The sequence below is a fragment of the Nerophis ophidion genome, linkage group LG05, assembly GCF_033978795.1.
Source record: "Nerophis ophidion isolate RoL-2023_Sa linkage group LG05, RoL_Noph_v1.0, whole genome shotgun sequence".
Classification (NCBI taxonomy): Eukaryota; Metazoa; Chordata; class Actinopteri; order Syngnathiformes; family Syngnathidae; genus Nerophis; species Nerophis ophidion.
Genome location: NC_084615.1, coordinates 25,792,852 through 25,818,155, shown reverse-complemented (window position 1 = coordinate 25,818,155; position 25,304 = coordinate 25,792,852). Strand labels below are relative to the sequence as shown.

General features: G+C 39.5%; 1 protein-coding gene across 1 annotated transcript in view; it reads left to right on the top strand.

The window, feature by feature from the left end:
- Window positions 1-24,442, top strand: part of ube2j1 (ubiquitin-conjugating enzyme E2, J1) — a 30,210-nt gene extending 5,768 nt beyond the window's left edge. The window contains exons 4-8 of the mRNA XM_061900409.1: window positions 3,041-3,125; window positions 13,995-14,100; window positions 14,927-15,056; window positions 20,128-20,259; window positions 21,880-24,442. Coding sequence (XP_061756393.1) covers window positions 3,041-3,125; window positions 13,995-14,100; window positions 14,927-15,056; window positions 20,128-20,259; window positions 21,880-22,131 — 705 coding nt within the window. The 3' untranslated portion in view covers window positions 22,132-24,442. The remainder of the gene's footprint in view (window positions 1-3,040; window positions 3,126-13,994; window positions 14,101-14,926; window positions 15,057-20,127; window positions 20,260-21,879) is intronic.
- The last annotated feature ends 862 nt before the right edge of the window (window positions 24,443-25,304 follow it).

The window sequence follows — 25,304 nt, the reverse complement described above, 5'->3', positions numbered from 1 at the left end:
GTCACAGATTGTCCACAACAAACACAATGTATATTGAGTCTGAGTGACCATGTTCCGTAACTCTATTGTCGAGGCGGCCGATTGGAGCTGTGTTCGCAAGATGGTTGGTGCCTGTTTTGAGGTTAATTCTAGAACCCGCTAGTGTCCACCTGGGACACCGTCAAGCTGATGAAAGAGTCTTATCGGGTCGTTTCGGCTCATGGGACTCCGGAGGCAGTAGACAGGTACCGACAGGCCAAGCGGTTTGCGGCTTCGGTGGTCGCGGAGGCAAAATACTTCGAAGACTTCCTCAATTCTACCAACACGTCTTCCTATGAGGAAGCAGTGCCTAAGAAATGTATGATGCGCTCTCCTATTCCTGAGGCTAAGGTGGCCGACATAGTTAAAAAGGTCCTGGGTGGATGAGGTCTGCACAGAGTTTCTTAAGGCTCTGGATGCTGTGGGGCTGTCTTGGTTGACAAGACTCTGCAACATTGAGTGGACATCGGCGGCGGCGGCACCTCTGGATTGGCAGACCGGGGTGGTGGTTTCTCTCTTTAAAAAGGGGAACGGGAGGGTGTGTTCCAACTATTGTGGCATCACACACCTCAGCCTTCCCGGTAAGGTCTAATCAGGTGTACTGAAGAGGAGGCCATGCCAGATAGTCAAACCTCACATTCAGGAGGAGCATTGGGGTTTTTGGCCTGTTTGTGGAACTGTGGACCAGGTCTATACTCTTTGCAGGGTCCTTGAGGGTGAATGGGAGTTTGCTCAACCAGTCTACATGTGCTTTGTGGACTTGGAGAAGACATTTGACCGCGTCCCTTGGGAAGTCCTGTGGGGAGTACTCAGAGAGTCGGATGTGTGATTGTGGCGGTCCGCTCCCTGTATGATCAGTGTCAGAGCTTGGTCCGCATTGTCGGCAGAAAGTTGTACCCGTTTTCAGTGAGGGTTGGACTCAGCCAGGGCTGCCATTTGTCACCAATTCTGTTCATACATTTTATGGACAACATTTCTAGGTACGGTCAGGGCGTTGAGGGGATCCTGTTTGGTGGCTGCAGGATTGGGTCGCTGCATTTTGCAGATGATGTTGTTCCGATGGCTTAATATGGCTAGGATCTTCAGCTCTCACTTGATCGGTTTGTAGCCGAGTGTGAAGCAACTGGGATAAGAATCAGCACCTCCAGGTCCAAGTCCCTGGTTCTCACCCGGAAAAGGGTAGAGTGCCATCTCCGGTTTGGGGAAGAGGCCTTGCCCCAAGTGGAGGAGATCAAGTACCTCACCGTCTTGTTCACGAGTGAGGGAAGAGTTTGTGAGACTAACACGCGGATCAGTGCAGCGTCTTCAGTAATGAGGACAGTGTATCGATCCATTGTGGTAAAGAAGGAGCTGAACCGGAAGGCAAAGCTCTCAATTTACCGGTTGATCTACGTTCCCATCCTCACCGGTGGTCATGAGCTTTGGGTTATGACCGAAAGAACAAGATCACGGTACAAGCTGCCAAAATTAGTTTCCTCCGCCGGGTGGCGGGGCTCTCCCTTACAGATAGGGTAAGAAGATCTGTCCTTCGGGAGGGGTTCAAAGTAAAGTTGCTGCTCCTCCGCATCGAGAGGTGCCAGATGAGTTGGTTTGGGCATCTGGTCAGGTTGCCACCCGGACGCCTCCTTGGGGAGGTGTTTAGGGCACGTCCGACCAGTAGGAGGCCGTCGGGAAGACCCATAACACGTTGGGAAGACTATGTCTCGGGAAGGCCTCGGGATCCCTGGGGAGGAGCTGGCTGAAGTGGCTGGGGAGAGGGAAGTCTGGGCTTCCCTGCTTAGGCTGCTGCCCCCGCGACCCAGGAAGAAAATGGATGGATTATGACACAATTACAATACAAACATTGTCTAGTTTTTATTGATGATTTATTCAGTTAAAGAGCACGATATAGTCAAAAGCTCTGAGTCTGTATAAAGCCGAATGTTTTTTTAAAGTAAATTATTGCATATTATTCTAAAGCAGGGGTAGGGAACCCATGGCTCTCGAGCCAGATGTGGCTCTTTTGATGACCGCATCTGGCTCTCAGATAAATTTTAGCTGATGTTGCTTAACACGATAAGTAATTAATAATTCCGCTGGTAATCACAGTGTTAAAAATAACGTTCAAAATATAAAACATTCTCATGCATTTTATTCCATCCATCCGTTTCTATCGCACCTGTTCAAGATGTCGCATTAATGGTCAAAAGTATTTTATTTATTATTGGTTACCTTCAGAATAACAATGTTATTAAACAGAATAAAAGATGCACGCATTTAGTTGTAATCAGGGAAAGTCCAAATAAAAGAAGAGGCATAGAATTCTCTTGTCAGAGCGTGGGACGACACTGTACAAGGGTACAGGTCTACTCGTTTATCCTCATTGAGTTAAATTGAATCCTGTCTCTGTTTAATTCCTTGCTTCTTGTCTGTTTAATAAATGTCATCAGTGTTTAAACCTGACAGTTGTATTCAGTGTTAAAAATATTACACGGCTCTCACGGAAATACATTTTAAAATATTTGGCTTTCATGGCTCTCTCAGCCAAAAAGGTTCCCGACCCCTGTTCTAAAGGGTGGCACCTTGAGACAAGAATATGTTGATTGAGACATTTGCTCTTGGTAAGTTCTTAATGATAGGCGACATATTTAATTTAAGATATACAATATATTCATATAGCACTTTTCTCTAGTGACTCAAAGCGCTTTACATTGTGAAAACCATTATCCAAGTTACATTTAATCCAGAGTGTGTGGCACTGGGATCAGTTGGGTAAAGTATCTTGCCCAAGGACACACCCGCAGTGAGTAGGATGGCGGAAGCGAAGATCGAACCTGGAACCCTCAAGTTCCTGCCACAGCCGCTCTACCAACTGAGCCACGTTGCCCGAAAGATACAAAGACTTAAGTTAATATGTTACGCACAACAAATAATCAGAAGTACAATTTAAAATAAACTTAATATACTTAACAAAGTCAGGTAAATGTGAGTAACACAGTAATCTCTTATTTCAAAATTTTTCTTTCTCTTGTTTCACCTGCAGCCAAATGGAAGATTCGAAGTTGGGAAGAAGATTTGTCTGAGCATTTCTGGTCACCATCCAGAGACATGGCAGCCTTCATGGAGCAGTAGGTTTCCTCTGGTCATGCACGTTTAGAAAACATACATACCATAATAATCTATAAATAAAAATGTGTGACAATGCGCTCAATTGACTAGATAATACACAAGAGTGGGTCCATGAGAAGGAAAAAATGTTTTGACGTTACTTTTAGAAAAACTGAAGTGACAAAATACTTTTTGTTCAACTGAGTCACAAAACAAAGTGCATTTTGAAATGTTTTATGGTTTTGCATGCCCATGACCCAAATATGAGGTTTTGACTATTGAGTTGCTTTCCTAAAGCTGAAAATAAAAACTATGAAAAGTTACCAGTAAATGAAAATAAGATATTCCAGTTTACATTTAACAATCTTCCTTGTGGTGTAGATAATTTGTATTGGATATGCGTTAGTGTAAATTTTGTCAAAATTTTGCTCCATAGTTACATTTCTTAACTCCGTTTTTGAGTACCGTATTTCCTTGAAATGCCGCCGGGCATGTAATATGCACCTGCCTTGAACTACTGCCGGGTCAAACTTGCTTCCCAAAATTATTAGCGCATGCTTACTATTACCGCCGGGTCAAATTCGTGACGTCACGAGTGACGCTTCCCCTGTTGTCATTTTCAAAATGGCGTAGGCAGCAGGGTCGGCAACCAAACCACTCAAAGAGCTATTTTGACCCATTTCACAACAACAACGGGAGCCGGAAAACTTTTTTGAAATGTATAATGAAATTACACATCACAAAGAGTTTTTTTTGCTTGTACTATTGTGTAAACCAGGGGTCTTGTTCATCAGCCACACCGGTTACACTGAAGGTTGGAATAGAAAGAACTTTAACACTCTTATTAATATGTGCCACACTGTGAACCCACACGAAACAAGAATGACAAACACATTTCTGGAGAGCATCAGCTCTGTAACACATTATAAACACAACATAACAATTACCCAGAATGCAATGCAGCCATGACTCTTACTGCTTATATTATCATCATCATCATCATCATTTTTTATTTGTCCGTTCCAACATGTACAAGACACATCAGAACTGAAATTACATTTTCGGCACAGTCCCGCTAAGAGCAGACATACGTTACAGGGGGGGGACAAGACGAGACCGCCGACGGATCAGCCGGTTACAGCGCTCCTTAAAAAGATAAGAAAAGAGTGACATTAGGAAAGGGGGGGGAGTAAAAAAATATCAGTCCAAGGCTAGACCCTCAGCAGAGGTCTAGTCTTAGTCCAAGGAAAAAACCTCACATAGCATGGCACACATTAAACATACATATATCACACCAACTTGCAACAGAGGGAGGGGTGGGTTTGCGCAGGCCCGCTGTTCGCTCTGTAGCGCCGCTCAGCCATTTCACAACCCCATAGGAGATAAGCGGTGGTGAGGGTGTTGATTTAAGGGTCGGGGTCATGTGTGTGCTTATATGCCCAATTAATTCGGGAGAGGTGAAGTGTTTTTGTATGGCTGAGGCCGAAAAAGTTCAGCTCCAGATGTTGTTGACAAAAAGGAAGGTCAAAAGCGTCTATCTTTGAGGAGTCTTCGGGAGATTTTCTTCAGAACAGCCTGCTCCATGGCAAGGCCATTCAGGGAGTCCAAATTGTATACACCCCGCTATCACCAACCCCCCCGACCCCCCACCCCCACCCGCGGAGGCGTATAATATAAGCAGAAGCGGGGGTGTATAATATAAGCGGAAGAAGATGGATGGATGGATAGATAGAGTTTTGATCTAATAGAAGTCAGAGTTCACAACAAGCAATATGTACAAAATGAAAGTCAAAAAAATTTTAATATTGTGTAAAGGTTTGTTTTTTCCAGCAGTAAGGTTTACAAAGTGAAACTAATATATGGCATAGAGTTCATTAACATACAGTTAATGAAAACCTCAAATTGAAAATCTCAGAAAATTAGAGGTTTTCAATCAATCAATCAATAAATGTTTATTTATATAGCCCTAAATCACAAATGTCTCAAAGGACTGTACAAACCATTACGACTACGACATCCTCGGAAGAACCCACAAAAGGGCAAGGAAAATTCACATCCAGTGGGACGCCAGTGACAATGCTGACTATGAGACCTTGGAGAGGACCTCAGATGTGGGCAACCCCTCCCCTCTGGGGGACCGAAAGCAATGGATGTCGAGCGGGTCTAACATGATACTGTGAAAGTTCAATCCATTGTGGCTCCAACACAGCCGCAAGAGTTCAGTACAAAGCGGATCCAAGACAGCAGCGAGAGTCCCGTCCACAGTAAACCATCCCAAGCGGAGGCGGATCAGCAGCGTAGAGATGTCCCCAACCGATACACAGGCGAGCGGTCCATCCTGGTTCCCGACGAGCGGTCCATGCTGGGTCTCGACTCTGGACAGCCAGTACTTCATCCATGGTCATCGGACCGGACCCCCTCCACAAGGGAGGGGGGGGACACAGGAGAAAAAAGAAAAGAAGCGGCAGATCAACTGGTCTAAAAAGGAGGTCTATTTAAAGGCTAGACTATACAGATGAGTTTTAAGGTGAGACTTAAATGCTTCTACTGAGGTAGCATCTCGAACTGTTACCGGGAGGGCATTCCAGAGTACTGGAGCCCGAACGGAAAACACTCTATAGCCCGCAGACTTTTTTTGGGCTTTAGGAATCACTAATAAGCCGGAGTCTTTTGAACGCAGATTTCTTGCCGGGACATATGGTACAATACAATCGGCAAGATAGGATGGAGCTAGACCGTGTAGTATTTTATACGTAAGTAGTAAAACCTTAAAGTCACATTTTAAGTGCACAGGGAGCCAGTGCAGGTGAGCCAGTACAGGCGTAATATGATCAAACGTTCTTGTTCTTGTCAAAAGTCTAGTGGCCGCATTTTGTACCAACTGTAATCTTTTAATGCTAGACATGGGGAGACCCGAAAATAATACGTTACAGTAATCGAGACGAGACGTAACAAACGCATGGATAATGATCTCGGCAACTTTAGTGGACAAAATGGAGCGAATTTTTGCGATATTACGGAGATGAAAGAAGGCCGTTTTAGTAACGCTTTTAATGTGTGACTCAAAGGAGAGAGTTGGGTCGAAGATAATACCCAGATTTTGTCAAAATGTTAAAGTTGTATTCTTAAATAGAGGTCGGTGTCTAGCAGGACCGATAATCAGCATTTCCGTTTTTTTGGCCGTTAAGTTGCAAAAAATTAGCGGACATCCATTGTTTAATTTCATTAAGACACGCTTCCAACTGACTACAGTCCGGCGTGTTGGTCAGCTTTAGGGGCAAGTAGAGTTGGGTGTCATCAGCATAACAGTGAAAGCTAATACCGTATTTGCGTATGACGTCACACAGCGGCAGCATGTAGATGCTGAAGAGTGCAGGGCCAAGGACCGAACCCTGGGGAACTCCACACGTTACCTTAACATAGTCCGAGGTCATACTGTTATGGGAGACGCACTGCACCCTGTCAGTAAGATAAGAGTTAAACCAAGTCTGACATACCAATTTGTGTTTTGATACGCTCTAGTAAAATATTATGATCGACGGTATCGAAAGCAGCGCTAAGATCGAGGAGCAGCAAACTGTAAGCCACGGTCTTTAAATTAAAGGCTTGACATATCTCACTCTGAATGTAATGAGTTTATATCATATATTAGTTTCACATTTGAAGTTGACTTGCTGACATGAATTTACTTTTGCACAACATTCAAATTTTTTGGTTATGCAGTTTGTTGAGTCAAATTGAGTTCATTAAAGTTAAACCTCAGTCCAAAACATCGGATGTCAACTTGAATATTGAAACAGGCATTTCAAACCTCTATTTTCAATCGTCAAATGCATTGGTGGCATTGATCTGCAAGTCAGCAAAATATTACCTTCTTGTTCTGCAGCCAAGCAAACTGATCTTTTAAGACTTACTGTAATTTATTTTTTTCTTTCAAGAAATGGTATATTAATGCGAAGATTATTAAAAATATTTTAAATACACCCTTTAACTGGAGTAGTGTGTGCGAGTAAAGTACAGAGGGGATGTCCTTGTATAAATCCAAGCTTACGCAGCTAAAAAAAAAAAAAACACCATGTGCTCTTATGTAACACTGTTCCTCGTCTGTTTTTTACAGCAGCCTAAGTCTGGATAGATTACATAATCTTAAATGTGAATGCAAAGAGATAGACTTTATTAATATCGAGAGAAGAAATTAAGGCAGCAATTTTCATGCAACACATAATGTACATACGTGTATACAAAATATCTCTAGATAGGAGCTGTAAATGTTAAAACACAAATTCTGTTTAGCGAGACAATTCTTTTAATGTGAAGTTAACACCTACAGTGAGGGGAAGTGAGTATTTTAACAATTCAAATATAGCAAAGTACAATAATTTCACCCCTTCAATACATGGCTATCAGCAAACAATGTTGCTTGTTGTATGTTGCAATATTTTACTGTAGCTGATAGATAAATAGTACTTTATTGATTCCTTCAGAAGAGTTCCCTCCCTCAGGAAAAAAAAAATAGTATATATAAATAGATAATATATAGATAGATATAGTAGATAGTCCAATCGATAACTGGCTGCAACACTTTTAGGAGCATCCAGCAGCGAGGACTCTCAGACGACAGCCATCCTCTTCGGGTCTCTTGTGACATTTAATACCTGTAAATGCCACCGTCTTATTTCATTGCTTAGCATAGCCAGCAGGCTAAGCAGCTCCATTTCCTCGTTGTCAATGTAAGACGCCACGATGGAAAAATGTGAACAATGAGCAACAATTGAGTGAAATGTAGTGTTTCACTGAAATTTTATTGCGTTTGACTATAAAAGTTCTGATGACATCCCACGCGAAGTACACTCTGCTCAGAGCACACCAATTATTTAGCATACATTTAAGAAATATTTTTAGTCATTCTAATTCAGTATCCAAGTAAATATATTAAATACTATAACATTTTATATTTTTTTATATTTTATTTGACAGAGATTTAGAGAAAATATTTTTAGGATACATTTTCTTAATGACGTTCCAGGCCTGGACATATTTTTAATTGAAGACCTCTGCCATACCATATGCGTCTACCACCCATCTTCATATTCAACTTAATGGCAACGAGTACTTCCTGACTAAAACACCACACCTAGGACAAACTACAATGAATGCATACTTGCAAATCAGACTCAGAACTCAATCAATCAATCAATCAATCAAAGTTTATTTGTATAACACTTCTTATACACAGGACAGTTGCAACACAATGTGCTTTACACCAATTACAAAAGGAAGAAAACACACACACACATACAAGACTTTATTGACAATAACAAAACACTTTTTTAACACCGAACATTGTTATTCTGAAACTAACCAATATAAAATAAAATAGTTCTTACCATTATTGCAACTTCTTGAACAGGTGCAGTAGAAAATGGATGGATGGATTAAAATGCATGCGAATGTTTTATATTTTGAACGTTTTTTTTAACACTGTGATTACCAGCGGTATTATTCATTATTTATTGTGTTAAGCAATGTCAGCTAAGATTTATAAGATTTATCTGAGAGCCAGATGCAGTCATCAAAAGAGCCACATCTGGCTCGAGAGCCGTAGGTTTCCTACCCCTGGCTCAGAGTATTGAGGAAAACGCCATCTTTAACCACACTGGAAAATAACTGAAATAAACTTAATCTAAAAAATTATATAAAACATATTTTAAGATATATGTAAATATAAATAATGCAGTAAATAATTAATACAAACATAAAATAGTAAAAATTATGGCAGTATTAATAACTATAAATACAATTGGAAAATAAAAAAAAATTAAGAACCCAAGACTTTAAAATAATGAGTAAAAAGCTTGATTAAAAGATGTGGCTTTTTAAAAATATATCAACGATTTCTGCAGTCCGGAGGACTGGTGCAATGTGCTCCAACCCTCAGCAGGGTGCAGCTGAGTGTTATTATGACCATAGATTCATCTAATATTGTTTTGGAAAAGACCAGTGAATGGAAGTAACCAGTGACAGGAAATAAAAGCATGCATTAGCGCCTCCGCGCTGGCCTGAGAGAGGAACTAGCGCACTCTGGCTATGTTCTTATGTTGATAAAAAAACAAACTATTGTTTATACATTTTTCATGTGTACGAGCATGAATGCCAAACAAATTCCTCGGACAGATAAGCAATTTTTATTCAATAAAATTATTAAATGTGAAAAATATAGGTACTTAAATAATGTTTTTGTACTGTTAAACCTGAGCTAGTGGTGTTCTTGTTATATTTTTTGTTTGAAAAATCTGAGAGCAGGTTGCACACAGCTAAGCGTCTTAAAATATGTATTTCGTTGTAGTTCTTACATTTTTTGTCTCAATTTATTTATTTCCTTTAGTGGTGGCATGGTATGATACAGTTATAATTAATGGATGTATTAATTTATGTTTAAAATGTATCTGAAATTTGAAAAAACTCCAAATCTGAAAAGATAACTGTCACCAGGGCATGAGATCCACAATTTAAATGGAATGGATTTTTATAACATAAGTAACACATAAATAGATTAGTGAAATTCAAATGAAAACAACTAATACCAAAACATATCAATTAAAGTGCTGGTTCTCACACAAACAAAACATTCATGACTGCAATCGATGTGCTTGTTTGGTGAGAGCAGTGTAAATGTTGCAGTAGCCTTAATATAAAATTAAATTCATCTGAAAAATGTATTTTTTTTTTGGAGAAAGATGCAAAAAGTAGAGGAATTTATTTTGCATCAGGCTCAGTAGAGGTGACAGAAGTGCATACAGGTAATGTGGAGGTACTATCGCGAGTCTGATCATGCGTAGGGGAAGCAGAAAATATAGCTGCAATAGTCTGCTGAGCAGCAATCTAGGTTTTATCTATTTCTCCTTTCCCTTCTTACTATCTTGTCTGAAGCAGCATCTATGCGCAGATGCCGTCCGAGCATTAAAAAACGGCTACCGCCATTCAAATTATTTTTTCCCAGCGCCAACAAAGTATGTTTTCTTATTCCATTACAGCATTTTCCCTAAACTTTAAAACACCATCGACATAAATAAGCAGACCATCAACATTGAAAACCTTGGTTTATTTACTATGATGTTTGTTTGCATCTTAACTTGTTGAAATTAAATCGTCAGTGACTGGCTAAGTACTCGTACAAGTGCTCCCTTTTAAATTGTTTTCAGTCATGCAGTACATTTTAGGCGCGAATGCGAGTGAATGGTATCTAAAATTGAACCTATGGGAACCCCACCCCAGATTTAATGGATTCCTGAGGTGCGTAACCAGTTAAAACAGTACTTAAGAGACTGACGAGATGTCTAAGTCTATTTATTAAAATGTGACGGTTTACTGTATCAAAATTGGAGCTTTGATCAAGTAGAACAAACACTGTGAGCTTTTTATTTTCAGAATTTCATCTGATATTCTGTAATATCTATCAATGTGCAGTCTCGGCACTGTGGTTCCTCCCGAAACCAGACTGATATCTTACTAAAATGTTCTATTTAAGAAGTTATTGACTTGGTTAAAGAAAATAACCTAAAATCTTACTGAAGAAATGTAAGTTGGATACAGCTGGGTAGTTATTAAAACTATTTGGGTCAGAAATACTCTTCTTTGGAAGGGGCCTAACCACTGTCATTGTAAAAAAGTGGCAGAGAAGGCTTTCACTGTCTTAAGAAATTCATAATGTTTGAAAAATGTTCTTCAAATAATCCATAAAGTTCCTCTAAAAGTGATGTTGGAATTGGATATAAATGACCTACCTACTTAAAGAAAGGACAACAGATCACGGGGCTCATGTATTAAAGTTGTGTGGGTTTCCAACGAAAAATTTGAGTACGCTCAAATCCAGAAAACGCTGATTGCCCTAAAAGTTTCAGATGTATTAAATCCAAGCACTTTTTTTTTTTTTTTACATCCCAATCAACGTGGATTTAAGCGCACATGTTTTGGTGACTGGGCACGTCCAGGCCACTCCCCCTTATGAATTCCCAAATCATATTGAAATTACCCGTGTGCCTGAGATCCCACCCTCAGAATTAACTGCCGAGCAGTAGGAAGTGCTTTTTTTCTGGCATTTCCAGCAAACAAGAATTGTTGAGTGTGATAAACTGAGTGAGCCTCTCAATGCTGTGGAGTCGGAGAACCACACACAGGTCTAAATACAAACCCCGTTTCCATGAGTTGAGAAATTGTGTTAGATGTAAATATAAATGGAATACAATGATTTGGAAATCCTTTTCAACCCATATTCAATTGAATGCACTAAAAAGACAAGATATTTGATGTTCAAACTCATAAACTTTATTTTTTTGCAAATAATAATTAACTTAGAATTTCATGGCTGTAACACGTGCCAAAGTAGTTGGGAAAGGGCATGTTCACCACTGTGTTACATCACCTTTTCTTTTAACAACACTCAACAAATGTTGAGTTGATGTTGGTTCTAAAGTGGTCTGTGAAGTTCTTGTGAATAGCATCAGATGCTGTTTTAAAATCTTTAATACCTTACGTACTTGTTAAATTAGCAGAAGTGGAGAAGAGGAACTCGGGGTGATTTTTATTGTCTCTGATGAGTTATGATTAATGGTAAATTCTAGCCTGTTTGACTGCGTTATGAGTGAAATCTGATAATTTGAGATTGAATTTATTTGAAAAGGACAATATATATTAATGAACATTCGACAAGTAAATAATGTGTGATTATATATAGCCAATGGCTAATTCCCATCTCCATCTCTAATGAATGGTTTAATAGGACTTCCCTCTTAGCAACCCTGCAATTTTTGTTTGTTTCTTTAATTTCTCTTTATTTCTGAGGTTTCGTTTTGATTGTCTTTGTCAAAAGTTAGTGAGGCCGAAGTTCACTTCATCCATCCATTTTCTACTGCTTGTCCCTCGCTGGGTGACGGGGGTGGTTGGAGCTGCATTCGGTTGGAAGGCGGGGTAAACCCGGGACAAGTTGCCACCTCTTCAGCTCAACGTAAAAATTATCAACGACGACGTAACATGGTGCTAGTACAATTTCAGCAGGTGTGTTCTGTAAAATCTCAAGAAAACTTGCAGCCACTTCAGAAATTAGGTAGTGTCTCCTCGATGTTCTCACCGGCGACCCCTGTCGTTTGAGACTGGTGATATTACCCAAATACATAACAGAGGGCAGACACAGCCAGGTCAACAAAAGAGTACACACCACCAATGGACAGGCCATGGTTTCTGACCAGGCCCAGGGTGTGTCCTCTGTTGTGATTTGGCTGTGTGACGTGCTGCAAAAAAAAACAACCATTTTGAAAAGTTCAAAAATTCTGCATATTAAACCCTATGAGTCAACATGCAAATTAAAATCACCATTTATTAAAAATCATGTAGTAAGATGCAGGAATGGGTGTTAAAATATTAGAAAATTCACAAATAAAGGAGCTAGAGTGTTTGGGGTTATACAGCAAGTGGAAAAGGCTGATAAAAACAAAGGAGCTGTGCTTAAATTATGTGTAATTGAGGTCAGTTAAGTTAAAGTACCAATGATTGTCACACACACACACACACACACACTAGGTGTGGCGAAATTATTAATTATTCTCTGCATTTGACTCATCACCCTTGATCACCCCCCTGGGAGGTGAGGGGAACAGTGGGCAGCAGCGGTGGCCGTGCCCGGGAATCATTGTTGGTGATTCAACCCCTAATTTCAACCCTTAATTCTGAGTGCCAAGCCAAAATGGATCCCAGTTTTATAGTCTTTTGTATGACTCGGCCGGGGTTTGAACTCACAACCTACTGATCTCAGGGCGGACACTAACCACTAGGCCTCTGAGTAGGTGAGGTATTCAAAATTGATGAAGTCCTTACCCTCTTCCTCTTTTGCCCCCTCTATTAGAAAATAATGATAAAACATTTGGTGGGGAAGCCTTAGTGAGAACAGCAAGTGCATCAATGCCAAGCCAAGTCTCAGTTGAAAGAGTCGGTCTAACTTGTCTAAAATCACACCAAGGAACTTAAAAACTTCCATATAGGGCTGGGCGATATATCGATATACTCAATATATCGCTGGTTTGTCACTGTGCGATATAGAAAATGACTATATCGTGATATTCGAGTATAAGTTCTCACGCAGTTGCTTTTAGTTGCGGGCATTACACTGCAAGCGTTTCCCATTCTTTCTTGTCTCTCCTTCTCACAGAGACGTAAAACAAGCGCACCTTATTTCATATGTCACGTGTGCAACATCACACGCTCCCACGTAGCAGACAGGTAGCGACATGGTAACGTTAGCTGTGATGCTAACAGTGCGGTGCGGGTGGTAAGACGAGAGTGAATGTGCGAATCTGGTAACAATGAAGGAAGAATTAATTCCCAAGAAAAACAGCTGGTAGTGGTTTGGCTTCAAGCGGGAATATCTTGAACATTTATGCGGCAAAAGCAGTGTCACAAAAAGTAGCACCAATGCTAATGTAGCATCATTTGAAAAGTCACCCGCTCGAGAATGAGGAGTGCTTGAAACTGTGCATGTCAACATCTCCGGCCGGTGCCACACCAACAAAATGCCGAAGCAACTATTTCCAGATCAACACCGTATGAAAAAACACAAGGTACGTCATTCACTGACGGACAGCTGAGCTGGTTCAGGTGTGGGGAAATTAGCATGCTGCACGCCAAATGCCAGGTTTGCCGACAGCCTGATGTTTATGTGGAAGAGCCCTTCTGGCCCAAATAGATGTCTTCTCTCCAGAGCACATCAAAGTTGCGTAAGAAAACATCTCAAAAGGGATGTGCTCTCTTCCCCCTTCACCAATAACCTGCATGAGATATTCAATGTAAACACATTTGTTCTATTTTTGTGTAATTTGTTTTTATGTTGTCTCTTTCAGTACGAACTGCTCTGATTGCCATAATTGGATTCATGCCTACCAAAGGAGAGGGTGCAATTGGATCTCTTGATTACACACCAGAGGAGAGGAGGGTCCTCGCAAAAAAGTGAGATTTGTAGCTGAAACCTTGCTAACACTTATTAACTACATAACATAAATTGTTTTGTTAGCATGACATAACGGTACAGTTTGCAAAATTGTTTTAATCTCTTGATTACACACCAGAGGAGAGGAGGGTCCTCGCAAAAAGTGAGATTTGTAGCTGAAACCTTGCTAACATTTATTAACTACATAACATAAATTTTTTTGTTAGCATGACATAACGGCACAGTTTGCAAAATTGTTTTATTTCAGAAACAATGGAGGGGTTTTTTAGCATGGACAACATTTTTAGGGTCATGCCAAAGCACTTTGACTAGGCCACGCAAAAACCTTAAATATTTTTTAAGATATTAAGGTTAAAATAAAAACATCCTGAAAGTTCTGTAGTGACCTTCAGTATGTTTATTAAGCCATCCAGAATAAAAAACTAGTTTTTGGACTGGCCTAGTTGACTTGCTGGCATGTCCTGCTGCGTTTCAGCTTGAGGTCTTTTCTGAAATGCTGTGTTAGATTTACAATAGGTTTAAAGTAATACACATCTGTCCAAAAGTTAAACTTTAGTCTTTTGCGTCTATTGAATATTCTACCAAAAATCCAGGTGTAGGTGTTAATTTTGGTATAAGTTTCGACTTGCATGAAACATTTTACTTACAGGACCTTCTGTGTTGGCATCTCATTATATTTAAACTTTAGTCTTGTGCGTGTATTGAATATTCTACCAAAAATCCAGGCATAGGTGTTAATTTACATATAATTTCCGACTAGCGTGAAACATTTTACATACATAACCTTCTGTGTTGACATATTATATTTCATTTGTAACCATACAGGTCCCAGGACTTCTGCTGTGAGACATGTAGCTCTTCAATGCACTCAGCACTCCTGGCTTTGACCCCCGACAGCAGTCCAAGCCCAGGGGACCACATGGCAGAAGAGCTAGCCCAACAAATTAACTTCAAGGTAATAAATATTACGACCGCATAATTCAGTGTTGTGCCCAAAAAAACTAGTTTTATCTCTGGAGTTCCCTAAAATGTACAGACTGCAGCTCATCAGATCGGAGCGGCGATATATGCCTTTTTTAACGGATTGGCAATCAGCTGATGAGCTGCCAAGCCCAGTCGATCTTAACTGCAGCTGTGTTCCAGTGTTTACAAGGCTAAAGATTGTACTCACTTGAAAGATTCCTTCAAAAGGGATGTACACTCTGGAGACACAATTATATTTCTAGAATCCTTATACACACATGCAGAAGGTGCATATGTGAATTCCAAGTTGCTTCGTGTCTTGCCAGAACATTGGCTCAAATTTTAGACTTAGTTGCAGTGCACAACACTTCTAATATACTAATCCTCACCACCATGACGTGAAATAGATTATCTGGAAGACTAGAGAAAATGGCATCGTTAAAGCGTGCTAAACCCCCATGTTAAAGAAAATCTTCAATGTAAAGTAGGGTTGATCGACCCACATGTTGATAGTATAGTATAATATCAGTATAAAAGCCATTAATTGATTTTAGCAATATTTTTCTTTTTTTTGTTATTTTTACAAATTCATTTTTCTTACTGTTTCCCTTATTGCTTACAAACACAGAGTACGTCTCTGGATACAGGAAGGCTATGTGGACAGCACCCAAAGTATTTAAAGGGGAGCAATAGTAGTTTCGGTTTTTGTTTAGTTATTGTTTTGTATGTATGTATGTAGCATTCAAAATCACAAATTTAATACATCAAAAGATTGACAACAATACCAGCAAAATCTAAATTTAGGATAAACTTAATAAAAATGTGTTATTGTGTTTACTTTAGTTATTGGCTATAACACATTTTCAGCTCCATTACAAACCCTGTTTTCATATGAGTTGGGAAATTGTGTTAAATGTAAATATAAACGGAATACAATGATCTGCAATTCATTTTCAACCCATATTCAGTTGAATATGCTACAAAGACAACATAGTTGATGTTCAAACTGATAAACTTTTTTTTTTTTTTCAAATCATTAACTTTAGAATTTGATGCCAGGAACATGTGACAAAGAAGTTGGGAAAGGTGGCAATAAATACTGATAAAGTTGAGGAATGCTCATCAAACACTTATTTGGAACATCCCACAGGTGGAACATCCCACAGGTGTGCAGGCTAATTGGGAACCGGCCATGATTGCGTATAAAAACAGCTTCCCAAAAAATGCTCAGTCTTCCACAAGAAAGGATGGGGCGAGGTACACCCATTTGTCCACAACTGCGTGAGCAAATAGTCAAACAGTTAAAGAACAATGTTTCTCAAAGTGCAATTGCAAGACATTTAGGGATTTCTACATCTACGGTCCATAATATCATCAAAAGGTTCAGAGAATGGCCGGAAACCAACAATGAATGACCATGACCTTGATCCCTCAGACGGCACTGTATCAAAAACTGACATCAATCTCTAAAGGATATCACCACATGGACTCAGTCAGGAACACTTCAGAAAACCACTGTCACTACATCTGTAAGTGCAAGTTAAAGCTCTTCTATGCAAAGCGAAAGCCATTTATCAACAACATCCAGAAACGCCGCCGGCTTCTCTGGGCCCGAGATCATCTAAGATGGACTGATGCAAAGTGAAAAAGTGTTCTGTGGTCTGACGAGTCCACATTTCAAATTGTTATTGAAAATATTCTACATGGTGTCATCCGGACCAAAGGGGAAGCGAACCATCCAGTTATCGACACAAAGTTCAAAAGCCAGCATCTGTGATTGTATGAGGGTGCATTAGTTCCCAAGACATGGGTAACTTACACATCTGTGAAGGCACCATTAATGCTGAAAGGTACATACCGGTTTTGGAACAACATATGCTGCCATTTAAGCGCCGTCTTTTTCATGGGCGCCCCTGCTTATTTCAGCAAGACAATGCCAAGCCACATTCAGCAAGTGTTACAGCAGCGTGGCTTCGTAAAAAAAAGAGTGCGGGTACTTTCCTGGCCCGCCTGCAGTCCAGACCTGTCTAACATCGAAAATGTGTGGCACATTATGAAGCGTAAAATATGACAGCGGAGACCACGGACTGTTGAACGACTGAAGCTCCACATAAAACAAGAATGGGAAATAATTCCACTTTCAAAGCTTCAACAATTAGTTTCCTCAGTTCCCAAACCTTTATTGTGGGTTGTTAAAAGAAAAGGTGATGTAACACAGTGGTGAACATGCCCTTTCCCAACTATTTTGGCACGTGTTGCAGCCATGAAATTCTAAGTTAATTATTATTTGCAAAAAAAAAATAAGTTTATGAGTTTGAACATCAAATATCTTGTCTTTGTAGTGCATTAAATTGAATATGGGTTGAAAAGGATTTGCAAATCATTGTATTCCGTTTATATTTACATCTAACACAATTTCCCAACTCATGGAAACGGGGTTTGTATATATTGTCATAGTATTGGATCAGGCTCAAAATTGCATCTGATCTGAGGCCCTAAATGTTGATCAGGACATCCTTTCATTTTTGTCAACAATTGATAGTACAACTTATAACCCGGTGCGCCTAATGTACGGAATAATTCTGGTTTTGCTTACTGACCTCAAAGGAATTTTGGTACACGGTGTAGTGATAAGTGTGACCAGTAAATAGTAGTCACACATAATCAATTCATTATATGGGCGGTATAGCTTGGTTGGTAGAGTGGCCGTGCCAGCAACCTGAGGATTCCAGGTTTGATCCCAGCTTCTGCCATCCCAGTCACTGTCGTTGTGTCCAAGACAATTTACCCACCTGCCCCCAGTGCCACCCACACTGGTTTAAATGTAACTTAGATATTGGGTTTCACTATGTAAAGCGCTTTGAGTCACTAGACAAAAAGCGCTATATAAATATAATTCACTTTACTTCACATTACCATGAATTGAATAACGTGGACGTTGAAAAACTTATTCGGGTGTTACCATTTAGTGGTCAATTGTACGGAATATGTACGTACATGTACTGTGCAATTTACTGATAACATTTTCAATCAATCAAAGATATGTGTAGACTGCAATGTGAATGCAAATGTAAACAACACCAAAACTTTAAATGTTCCATTGAAAATAAAGAACATTACACACAGCACTCAAAAATCTTTCATAATGTTTTAATATGACTTTGAAGCCGCACCGTTGATGGGTTGTTGGCCCATCACGGCTACCATAGTCAGAGATACAAGTATTAATATGGTGTGTGTATAAGGTCTGCAAAATGGCAGCTATTAGCAGACATATATATTATATTTCGTTTTGTTTCACAATATTATGCAAAACCATTTTTTCTTACTCTCTGGTACCTGCTATTTGAGATCTGCATAACTCCTGTGACTTTGCGCACATCCACCTCTGTAGTCTGTGGCGATGCCGTAGTTGGTAAGCGTCTTCTTTTTAACTATCTTCTTGTTTTGGGGCATTCATCCTCTGCTGTTGCCATTTCTAATATAAAGTAGCGTAAAATCCTATCTTATATCTCGCTATGGAAACACTAAAAACTACCAGTGTAGTGGGTTTACATAATTTACCCACAGAACTTTTAGTTATTAGAGAGTTCCGGTCAGACGGTTTTTCACTGGACACCTTTTCGGCGTTGTTGCACTAGTGAGCCAAGGATGAGAAGATGCTGCTCCGTTGTAGATTTAAGTAAAGAGTGAATGTCATTAGCTGTCGAAGGTAAGCCACGCAAATAAGACCCACAATGACGGCGCATCCTGAAGCGACTGTCAGAAAGCTACTTGAAGCTGGTCTGGAAAACCTAATCTATGCAACATTTTGACCAAAGAACCCCCATTACATGTTATGTACGCCACAAGGAAATGTTTTAAATTCAGGAAAAAAATCATAATATGACCCCTTTGATGCGCCTTATAGTCCGGTGCGCTTTTAAATGGAAAAAAGACCTGAATACACCCGCTTATCTGCAGTGCGCCTTATAATCCGTTGCGCCTTATAATCCGTTGCGCCCTATAGTCCAGAAAATACGGTACATCTTTATTATACCTAACTGAGTGTTTATTTACACCAAAAGTCAAAGTTGTGAGGGTACAAAACATCCACAACATTCAGTCGGTTTTGGGGAGTGTGTGCAAAGACCTGTCTGGGGTCCATTTATGGCGCACAGCTAGTTTTTTAATGGCATATTTTCAAGAAAAAGTTTGTTGGTAGGTAAAAATGAAGGGGTAGTATTAGGGCTGGGCGATATATCGATATACGCGATGTATCACGGGTTTGTCTCTGTGCGATATAGAAATTGACTATATCGTGATATTCGAGTATACGTTCTCCCGCAGTTAAGCTGCGGGCATTAAACTGCATGCGTCTTTCCCCCTTTCTTGTCTCTCCTTCTCACGGAGACTTAAAACAAGCGCACCTTTTTACATACGTCACACGCCCTCCCCAAAGCAGAGAGGTAGCAGCATGGGTAACGTTAGCTGTGATGCTAGCGAAGCTGTGCGAGTGGTATTACGAGCGAAAGAAGGTGCGAATCTGTTAACAAAAGAAGAATTAATTCCCAAGAATAACAACAGGGGATCCATCGTCAGGTGGTGGTTCGGCTTCAAGCGGGAAGATGTCGAATAGACAATTTTAATTTGTCAAGTGTGGGGCACAAGCGTTGCTACCAGTAGTAGCATTACTGCTGATATCATTTGAAGTCACCTGCTAGTAACTGTTTAGTAAAAACAGTTTTGGTCAATTGACTTAGTTGTGATTTCCTTCTCTGCATGAAAGTTTAAAATGAGCATATAATAATGCAGTATGAAGAAGGTTTTAATGTAGACACATAGAATCATCATACTGCTGTGATTATATGTATCAAGTGTCAATTCAAGGCTGATGCAAAATATCGAGATATATATCGTGTATCGCGATATGGCCTAAAAATATCGAGATATTTAAAAAAGGACCATATTGCCCAGCCCTAAGTAGTATTGACTTTATTCTGTACATTCAGGAATCATTTAAATGCAATAGCAAATGAAACAACTGGGGTGTGATGACAACTGTTTCCTGTGTATGAATGTAGACAGAATCCAGTTCATCAAGTCAGCAGTCAAGAGAGAGTGATGATGCCAGCAGTGACGCTTCCATTCTTACCCAGGAAGGTACCTCCACTTCTGCAGTCCAGGAAGCAGGAGATGGGCCCCTGACTGAGCAGGTAAGGGTCCTGATATGAAAGTATGTTGTACATTAGATTTATATCAGAAAGTGAGGCACTTACTGGATGTTCAACAGACGGTTCCTCTTAATTAAATGACCAAAAAGAAACCATGTGAATCAGGTGGTTTTTAATTTACACTTTCCAATACCGCAGTGCGACCTGTTTAGGTCGACCTTGTTTATACAGCGCATCTGGAAATTCATAGCGCTTGATTGTGTTATGTTACAGCCTTATTCGCAAATGGATGAATTGTATTTTTGTCCTCAAAATTCTACGGACAGTACCCCATTATGACAATTTGAAAAAAAATGTTTTAGAAATATTTGCAAATGTATAAAAATAAAACAAGAAGAAATCATATGTAGATAAGTACTTACAGCCTTTGCCATGAAGCTCAAAATTGAGCTCAGTGGCCTCCTGTTTCAACTGATCATCATTGAGTTGTTCCTACAGCTTAATTGGAGTTCACCTGTAATACATTTAGTTGGTTGGACATTATTTGGAAAGGTACACAGCTGTCTATATATAAGGTAAATCCTTTATCCAAACATTTTCTACTGAGGGCCCCTGAATACTGAAAATTCAAAGGATGCGTGTTTTTTTAATCATTGCTTGGCCCCCGAATGACACCACAATTTTAATACATAACATGCCCTTAAAAAAACTACTTTTGGAATAAATAAAAATTTTGTAGGAAAAACAGCCCAATATGATGTACTGCAAACAACTACAAATTATTTTATGAAGTAATATACCACATTTACCTTGGAGAGCGGACTTTTATGGTATCTCCTTCGAGCTGCTTCTCCGTCAAACACACCATCAGCAGCTTTTCCATGTTTTCATGGATAAATGTCTGCCATTTTAACGTCCTTGCCTTGTGTTATCGACTCATTCTGCTTCAGAATGAATTAAAAACGGAGAAAAACTGGTATTTAAAAATGTTCTTAATAATAAAGCCAGTGATGTTGTTGTGGTCACTTCGGTTTTGAAAAGTATAAAAATAAATTTTTGTACCGCAACAACCCTAGGACAGACTATATTCTTTAATTCAATTAATAATAATCTGCTTCTTTTCAGCACTGTCCTTCAGACTCACTTTCTTCATGTTTGAAAATACAAAGTTATGTCTTGGTTGCTTTTAGCTATTGCTAGCGAGTAAGACCGGTTGTTTTGGTAGGATCTCATGGGTTTCATTGTGACTTATGCTACACCAACTAGTGGTGGGAGATTCTTAACTCATATGAATGAACAACTCTCACAAGTAAGTAACAGTTTGAATGAATATCTTATTTTTAATCAATTAAAGTGCAGCATTTATAGTTACAGCTTTTAGCCCCACTTCCCATCTCTATTTTATAATGGTGGCAATGATTGCTTTTGTCTTATCCACTTGTCTTTGTCTATGTCAATATTTGAACGGAAACACTAAGCATTCCCAATTGATAAACTCTTTTCGGCACTTTTGCACTAGCAAAAGTCTGGGCTGCACTTTTTTTGTTTACCAAGTCCTTTTCTTCACTTAGTGTGAACTGTGTTGGAAATTGAATCTTCTGTTCTGAAAACTGCACCATTAAGGGTCTATGAACCGTTAAATGATATTCTCCTACCCCTTAGGTAGAGGCGGCACCAGCTCCTGAAGTGGAGAGACCACCTACTCCTCGTCCTCTCAGTCCTCGGCAGCGTCATGTCCAACAGGTCCAAAGAGACAACATTAGGCCAGCCTTCATTGCGGGCACTCGCCAGCCACATAATGAAAGTCACGCCGGCACAGCTGTCCTAATAGTGTTGCTCACATTCGCCCTTGCTGCTCTTATCTTCCGTCGGCTTTACCTGGCTCATGAGTACAAGTTTGATTATGAGCTGTGAACTCTCAGCTTTTCTGTTTTGTTAGTCTGGCTGCCATGCCACCAATGATCAGCCAAAGTCATCCCTGAGGTTGCGTGGTCCCTGGAAGTGACATCTAGTGTTCTCTTTTCTCCTTTTTAGGCCCTTTTCATGCCGCTTATCACTAACTACAGCACCTTGCACCTTGCCCTCATGTTTTTAAATGGAAGTAATGTATTTTTGTGTTTAACAAGCACACAATTATCCCTACATTTTTAATCATCCATCCTGATGCTCCCATAATAATTGGAAATATGATGTCAAAAAGATACAATTATTGTTTGCCTACAAATTTCCATTGAATCTGACAGTTAAAGTTTGCATTCACACTTGTGGCTCAGTACTCTGGTCTGAACCGAAAGTAGAACATTGCAGTTTGGTGCATTTCCCTCAGCGTTCACATTGGATTATTGTCGTTGTAAATCACAGGAGTCAAACTCAAGGCCTGGGGGCCAGATCCGGCCCGACACCTCATTTTACGTGGCCCGCAAAAGCCAGGGAATAATGAGGATCCTTCATCGTTCTTACTAAATGTTTTCATTGTTTCCAGTTTGACAGAAAAACATGTTTTACACTTTCATATGTTTTAAACTTTGATATATATATACATATATATACACACACAAATATTCAATTGTTATTGGTGTGAATCTCTGGGCACCTCTCCATTTAATCCCGATACCTGGGGTGAGAATAATCGGTTCGCGATTCAAACTGATTTTTGCAATGTATTATTTGGTGTAATAATACCTTAACAAAACAGGTTACAAAACCAACTTTTGGTTGCTGACGTATGACAAATACGTGCACAAAGTACACATAGAGATGGCCTAAAAAAGTTTGGGTTTTTTATTTGTCAAAAAAATTAATTTGATTATTGAAAATTACTAAAAAAGAACGGAATTCGAATCTGATTAAAAAAATAATAATTAGCACCCCTTGTTATATACCGTATTATGGTTTGTAAAAATAACAATAAATATCTGCTTGTCACTTTAATTTACGATTTCAAAGCAAAGTTATCCATCAATTTGCATGTACAAAAATCAAATAACCAAATGAATAGGCAATAATATAATGAGGCGATTATACTTTTATATTTTTACATTCACTGTTACAAACGGCCCTCTGAGGGCAGCCAGGACTGTGATGTGGCCCTCCATGAAAGCAAGTTTGACACCCATGTAACGTAAATGACCTGTTTATATGCATGCACAATACCCTTTTCATTATATGTCACATTTACCCAATAACACACATTCACACACTGATGTCGTGCAAGGCGCTACCCACAACCCATCAGGAGCAAGGACACAACGGCCGTGACTCGGATTGCGGAAGCTGGATTCAAACCAGGAACCATCTGAGCCGCCCCATTGGGACCAAAGGTTATGCTGTAAACATGTTTGAACTAACTTAATTGGGTAACTTTTCTGACTTAACTAATGTAACTCAAATGTTCCGAGCCAAAATATACCTTTAAAGAGTCGGAGAGCAGAGAAACAGCACTTTTAATTTGATTGCTCTTAGTTTTGATTGTTGCTTTATTTTAATGCTAGAGCCGTGTCTTTGCACCAGTGCTTCCCTTGCAACAAACTAAGGCCCATCTTTCGGTCTTTCAAGGTTCGGCTGCTTGCTTTCTCACAAATGAACTGTACTCGCACAGCAAGTGCACCAGAGTTCAATTGAAGTGAACATTGCTAATGTGAGCGCACCCTTAATGTCAAGGGTGAAGTTCAAACTTGTGTTGTTGTTGCGAAGATACTTTTGGGTGGAGTAGAACGTGATGGTCAGATGATTGTCAACAAATATTCTTAATCATGTCATAATTAATTTTAAAAACACAACATTGACCACAGTAGTGGAGTCAGCACAATGTTTTATAAATAAATTGCCATTGAAACAGAAGTCCGCAGTCTTAATTTGCAGATACAGGAGAACTCATTAAAGTCTGACCCTAACATAGTTATTTTGGTGTTTATTCACTACAAATTTTGTATTGCAAAATTTTTTTTGCCAGTGGTTAAGAATATAGAAATGATCACAGTTAGTGGTTGCATTTACTGTAGTTAGTAGCTATGGTAGAATCAAGGTTAATAATGCCATGTTTTCATTTTGAGGCTCGCTTTGCCTTGGACAGGAAGTCACTGTGGGCATGTTTTATTGTTGTTTAACTTGAACAAATCTGGGCTAATATTTTGACTGGGGGAACACAATGAAAGAAAAACATTTTCTGGGAGGCCAATATGTATAAATGGGATATACACATTTATCAGTAAAAATCTGCTGTACAGTATGTGTTTGGGTCCCTTTTTTTTCCAGGAACACTATTACCAAAAGTCACAATGTCCGATGGTGTTCTAAAAAAGTTATGGTAGACCACCTCAAAAAAACGGAATGTAATTTTACATTTTTTTACTGAATGAGAATGTGAGTTGGGAAATTGTGTTAGATGTAAATATAAGCGGAATACAATGATTTGCACATCATTTTCAACCCATATTCAATGAATATGCTACAAAGACAACATATTTGATGTTCAAAGTGATAAATCTTTTTTTTTTTTGCATATCATTAACTTTAAAATTTGATGCCAGCAAACGTGACAAAGAAGTTGGGAAAGGTGGCAATAAATACTGATAAAGTTGAGGAATGCTCATCAAACACATATTTGGAACATCCCACAGGTGAGCAGGCTAATTGGGAACAGGTGGGTGCCATGATTGGGTATAAAAACAGCTTCCCAAAAAATGCTCAGTCTTTCACAAGAATTGCATTAGTGCCCAAGGCATGGGTAACTTACACATCTGTGAAGGCACCATTAATGCTGAAAGGTACATACAGGTTTGGGAACAACATATGCTGCCATCTAAGCACTGTCTTTTTCATGGACGCCCCTGCTTATTTCAGCAAGACAATGCCAAGCCACATTCAGCACGTGTTACAATAGCCTGGCTTCATCAAAAAAAGAGTGCGAGTACTTTCCTGGCCCGTCTGCTGTCCAGACCTGTCTCCCATCGAAAATGTGTGGCGCATTATGAAGCGTAAAATACGACAGCGGACTGTTGACTGAAGCTTTACATAAAACAATAATGGGTAAGAAGTCCACTTTCAAAGCTTCAACAATTAGTTTCCTCATTTCCCAAACATTTATT